This window comes from Sinocyclocheilus grahami, unplaced genomic scaffold (genome assembly GCF_001515645.1).
Source record: "Sinocyclocheilus grahami isolate Dianchi unplaced genomic scaffold, SAMN03320097.WGS_v1.1 scaffold4118.1, whole genome shotgun sequence".
NCBI lineage: Eukaryota > Metazoa > Chordata > Actinopteri > Cypriniformes > Cyprinidae > Sinocyclocheilus > Sinocyclocheilus grahami.
Window position 1 is genome coordinate 8,398 of NW_015509117.1, and position 6,037 is coordinate 14,434.

General features: G+C 38.7%; 1 protein-coding gene across 1 annotated transcript in view; it reads left to right on the forward strand.

Moving 5' to 3' along the window:
• Window positions 1-1,647: 1,647 nt before the first annotated feature.
• LOC107576662 (histone-lysine N-methyltransferase, H3 lysine-36 and H4 lysine-20 specific-like) overlaps window positions 1,648-6,037 on the forward strand; it is a gene marked incomplete at its 3' end in the record, with an annotated part of 6,622 nt that continues 2,232 nt past the window's right edge. Inside the window, exons 1-6 of the mRNA XM_016262806.1 lie at window positions 1,648-1,732; window positions 1,823-1,987; window positions 3,759-4,470; window positions 4,966-5,107; window positions 5,266-5,438; window positions 5,529-6,030. Coding sequence (XP_016118292.1) covers window positions 4,120-4,470; window positions 4,966-5,107; window positions 5,266-5,438; window positions 5,529-6,030 — 1,168 coding nt within the window. The remainder of the gene's footprint in view (window positions 1,733-1,822; window positions 1,988-3,758; window positions 4,471-4,965; window positions 5,108-5,265; window positions 5,439-5,528; window positions 6,031-6,037) is intronic.

The following is a 6,037-nucleotide window of genomic DNA, read 5'->3' on the forward strand; positions in this document are numbered from 1 at the left end:
TTCACTTTTGGTGTGAAAAGGCTTTTATATTTGCCAAAAACAGAAATAGAATTTTATTTTTTAATTTAAAAACAAACAAGCAAGCCCTGTCCAGATTTTAAAAGTAACGCAAAAGTAACGTAACGCATTACTTTCCATAAAAAGTAACTAAGTACCCTAATTAGTTACATTTTATGGAGTAACGCAATATTGTAATGCATTACTTTTAAAAGTAACTTTCCCCAACACTGGTCAGAAAAGTCAAATGATTCATATCGATTAGTAATCATTCATTTCAGTCAGTGTGCAATATATGCCAGTGCGTTGAATTAGGCTAAATGTACAGCAGCCTGACATATCTGACTGAGAAATCTGTATTTACTCGCTTTAAAATTGCCAGAGAAACAATAAGATAGGTTAAAAGCGAGGTTGGGAAACGTAACTGTAGCTCGGGTGTCTTTTCTGTCAGGTGCGGCGCTGTTCAGGCGAAGCGGAAAGCAGCAGGCCCACACAGACAGCGCTGAAACACTTTCTCCCTCAGCTCCACACTAATTTTGACATCTTTCGCAAATCACCTTTTGAGGTGCTAGCGAGAAACCTCTTTAACGACGTCGTCTGTCGACATGATAACGGTTCCCTTACCTCAAACACGCCCTCCCTTTTAATAAACCTCACGGGACTATTAAGCAAAGGGGTTTGAGTTGTGCAGGATTTGGAACAGACATGTTGCTAAGCACCAGATATGTTTTTCGCTGTTACATATTTAAACGGTACGTTACCTAAATCTGTCTGCTCGTCGCATTAAATCCCTCCAGTGTTATATTCACACGCTCACACGAGATTAAACTCGGCCACAAACGTCGAGATGGTGTCGGACTCCTCCATTTTCCCTCTCCTCAGAAAAAAATAAATAAAACAAACGGCAGAGCAGGAAAACAAATGCGCCGTTTACATGTTTACACGTCCAAATAAGGATCAACACAGGTTCGATGTCATTTTCATATGTTAGAAATGTGATTGAATGAAACAGAGAAGTGCTTTGTGCTGCGTTGCATGCGGTATTTCTCTATGCCTTGTTTGTTACAAAAAAAACTCTTATATACAAATGTATATAGCACTATGCCATTGTTTATTGCGCAGCACTGCTGAAAGCACGTGCATATCTTAACGCGCACTGACATTTAATCAACTCTAATGCGAAAAGGCGTTTTTGAAAACGACTCACAACTTCCAGAATGTATAAAGCCCTACTTCAAATCGAAATTTAACACTTTGTGGCCTGTGTCAGCACACGGCAGACTCCATCTTGAATGATCAAGAGCGCTGAACGTCAATAAAATCGCGTATTTTCATACGGTTCCGAGTGTTTCCGGGTTTGTGTTAAATGCATAGGTTTATTTCAGAATAGGATTATATATGATTTAAGGAAAATACCTCTTGAGGGTAGAAATGTTAGCTCGGTACAAGAGCTCAGTTTCTTGCAAGGGAGTGGTCAAATATTATTAATAGGACACCAAATGTTAGCTTAAACGTACATTTGAGCGTTTTGTGAAATGTATAATTGTATTTTGGGATAAAGTGAAGCACAGGAGTTGAGGGGAGCTCCTCTCACAGGGGGTTGGGTTGCCGTGCCGATTGGCTGCTGTTCATAGACATACAGTCACGGGCTTGAAACAACCAGGGGCAGGTCGACAGCAAGGAAACCATAATCATTGAAAATGAAAAGTACAGCGTCCGTATCGTAACCCAAGAGGTAGGTTGTGACTCAGACATCGCGCACTGGAAAGGTTCCTCTCTGTGTGAGTGTTCTAATGCATGTGTTTGATGTGTTTTTATTTGAAAGGGGTAGAGTGATGATAGTATGAATGTGTTCTTAGGTTCTCTGGCCTACTACTGCAGCTGCGGCTGGGATTTTCTTGATCCACTTTCACAATTTGGGAAAAAAGGTCATTTGACGCGCACAAACGAAGAGTTTTCCATTTCAGTGACATTGGCCAACATGTAAATGGTAAGATTCCATCGGTGTTTCCTTAGGCATCACATTTTGTATGTTTTTAAAATAACGACATATTAAGAAGACCGATGTAACTCTATGAACTCGTGCTGATGTTTGTTCGGGAAAGCGATTTTATTCATATATCATATAAATATTAATGAGATTAGCACGCGTGACAATGAGCCCAGCGCTGCCAGTTTTACATGTAACGTTATGTCATTACTGTATCTCATCATGTTGTACTTCTTCATGTGAATTGTGCCCAGTCAGAGTTCAATCTTCGCTCTGTCATATATGTGCCCCCCGCTTTCATTGCTGGGTTCCTGTGTTTATGGAGTATGCTCGAAATGGTATCCTATACTGCCCCTAATAGGAATAGTAAGCAGTACGTTATTAATCGGCTTCGAACGTACAGTCGCGCTAGAAACTTTGTGAACGCTTAAGACATTTCTTTATTTCAACATAAAATGTACCCTACATTGTAAACAAATCTCCATATGAGTATAATCCAATTAAATAAATTACAAACAAATATTTGTATTTGCTCATGTTGTATATTCCACTTATTTATTTAGCAAAATGATTCTGGAGTAAATATTTTTTTGGAGAAAGGATATTGACATCTAGAATTACCTGATCATAATAATTCAGTAATTAATGATTCAGTAAAAAAAAAAGGGGGGGGGGGGGGTTCTGATAATGGGATCTCTGTCTCTATCAGTGTCTGGTCAAAAGAGATTTCAAAAGAGTTGCAAAAGTTATTTCTATAGAGTGGGGTTTCAAAAATCTACGCAGAATCCAAATAGACACTCTTACTCTACAAATAATTGGTAGACTACAAAAGTCTCTCCAAAAGCAGGACATCATTTTCAAGGAGGTCAAAAAGAACCTCAAGGTAACATCTTAAAGATCTTCACGACATTGGCTAAGGTTTGTGAGTCCACCATCAGGTAGACATGAAGTATAGCAAGGAGGATGCTATTGCTTCAACGAGAAGAACAATGCTACCTGGCAAATATCATGTGGATGAGCCAGAAGACTAATGGAAATGTATTTTGTGGACAGAGTCCAAAATAGAGCTTTTTGGTTTTAATGAACTATTACATGTGGAGAAGACTGATTCAAAAATGGGAACGTCATCCCAACCGTATAGCACAGTGGCGGCAGTTTAATGGTTTGGGCTGCTTTGCCCGTCTTGCCATCATTGTTGGAACTATGAATTCTGCCTTATACCAGAAAAACGAATTCTCTTAAAATGAATAAGGACGTTTTCCTGCGGCTAGACCACCGCTCTAAACACTACTTTTGTAGCTTGTCTACCATTGAAAGGTTCAAGTAGAAGAAATGTAATGTTTTGGAATAGCCAAGACAAAGTCCTGATCTTAGCCCAACATTTCCAGCATAATAATTAATAAACACGTGCAAATATGTCATTATATACACATAAATTAATTATATATTTTATATGTAGTTAAAAGACATAAACATGTAAACAACAAAGCTGGTCACTTGTTGGCAGCTCTCATTTACTATTACTACAATACCTTACTATTTATACAATTTTGATGCGTTTTCACAAAAGCACACACAAATTTGTCTGCTGATCTAATTTCAAGCATTTAAGCTTAACCTTTTAAATCTAAATGCGTTTTTAAGAGGTTTTTCGGTGAAAACTTTTGAGTGGTGTGTATTATTATCAGCATTTTAGAATTGTTAAGCACTAATTGTTTTTTACACAGAGATGAAGTGAATGTTTATATGCATATACAAATTTGTTTTTCAGATAATGAAGCAGTGCCATTATGATTCGCCCACATGTGCATACTCTCAGTAATGCAACACATTGCCCCGTACCTGTCCACAGGTGACTGATCCACTAGAAAGTACATGGAAAACATCACCAACCAGCAGACAGACACTTGGCTTTAACCCTCGACCTTCCTGTCTCCTCTGTCTATGGGTTAAAGTTTAAGAGTCAAAGCTTACTCACTTATCATCCCTAGAGAAGCCTTAGAAGTCTGACCTTTGAGAATCAGGACCTGCCTCTGCCTGACAGGGACCCACAAGGCTTATGGGACAGTGTGCACACAAGGAACTCAGGGGGCGTGGTAGCCAGACTAAGTTGTTGACACATCCGTCTCAAAATGGATGCAGCTTTGACTGACAGCTGCACGTCCCCACCCAGCCCTGATTTTAGTCTGGACTCATCCAGTCCGTTTGCAAATGGACTGCACTTTGAGTCAATACTGTTTGAAGATGAGGACGAGGATGAAGCTATGGATCCAGAGATGGAGTCTCAACTAGAAGGAGCATCATGTGGCTCAACGAAAGAACATACAACAAATGCAAATTTGAAGACAAAATTGGGTGTCAAGTCTAGAAACAAAATTTCAAATGCTCGAACATCTCTGGGGCAAAAAGCTGTATTTAAAGACAAGTCTACAAGTGATTGTGGGCTTTCTTCTCTTGTGAGCAGGTCTGCTGGGATTATAATGGCAAGTTCTGGTTCTATCCCACCATCCCCAACATCAAACCACTACCAATATTTTAGACATCTCCTCATACTACAATCAACTGTGGCACTAGCTCTTAAAAATGAGAACATGTAAAATCTTAAAAACGGATACCATTTTCATTGTATTAGCTTAGAGAGCAGTACATTTTTACAATTTCGAAACTCTTCTTATGCTTTGGGAGAGTATATATTTTGCATCAAATGCCATTAAGCAAATAATTGTGTGGTTTTATTTTTGTATTTTCAGTCTGACCATACATGTGCATTCTTGCATAGGCAGGTCTTTGACCAGAGAGAGAGAAAAATTAAGTATTTACTAATATAATAACTTTGAGATATATTCTCATAAAATGCATATGCTAAAATTCTGAATGAATCATGAAATGTATATAAAAAAAAAAAAAAGTTTTTGTAGGTGATACTGAAAATATTCAGCTGTAAATTCAACTAATTTATATATGATGTCTACCAGCAGACAAAAAAATTAAAAACAAAGGCTCTACCACCAGTGAAATATTTGGAGGGTGAAGTAATATGGGCTAAATTCAACCGTAGACCATGGTGGCCATGTCAGGTGACTGTTCACCCAGTTGAGGGAGTTTACCACAGAATTAAAGGTAAGTACAGTAACACAGAAGACATAAAACCACAGAACACCCATTCCTAACGTTATGAACCATATTCTCAACTTTTTCAATGGCTTTTGCCCCCACATAATCTATCCAGAAAAATCTAATTATCCTTCCTTACATTTCTTTGTGCGATTATGTTTCAGAGCCACCAAATAGGACCAATCGTCAGTATTTCCTCAAGACATTTGGGGAACCTGAAGAACAGGCATGGGTCCCTGAGCAATCTACTCATATATTTGTGGGTGGATATCAGTTTAACAATCTCCCTTTTGTGAGAGGAAGTGGACGCCAACAAGATGAAAACACCAGACACTCTGTAATTTCTGAAACATCCTTTCAGTTAAATGGATATTATGACACCTTTTTAAAACCCTTGTGAAATTGTTACTCTTGGGTTACTTTGCAGATACCCAAGCGTTTTCTGAACTCTTGGAGAGCTAGTGTGGTTGAAGCAGAAGCACTTCTCCTGGAGAAGCCAAGGGTCACCACTCCCTGCTCAGACTTCACCAAAACAATCTCTGAAGGAACTTCAAATAACACAGAAAACAAATTGTCCGTGCCAGTGAAATTACCCAACTTTAGTCCTCTGACCAATGGAACAGTTACACAAAAAGACCATCTGAACACCTTACCACATAATCAGGGGTCTAAAAACAAAAAGAAACGGAGAAAGAGAAAAAAATCTGAGGAATTTCTTTGTGAGAAGGATAAGATTATGGAAGCTTTGGACAGTCCCTACTCTGACATTGATTCTGTACCACAGATCCGAAGATGTCCCAAAAGCACTGAGCAAATTTCGAAGCACTGCGCTGTTAATAATCAGTCAAACTCAACCTCAAGTCAACTAACCATTGCAAATGACAAAGAAGTAAAGAAGAACGTGGAGAACCAGGGTGGCCTTTGGTTTAGCAAAAC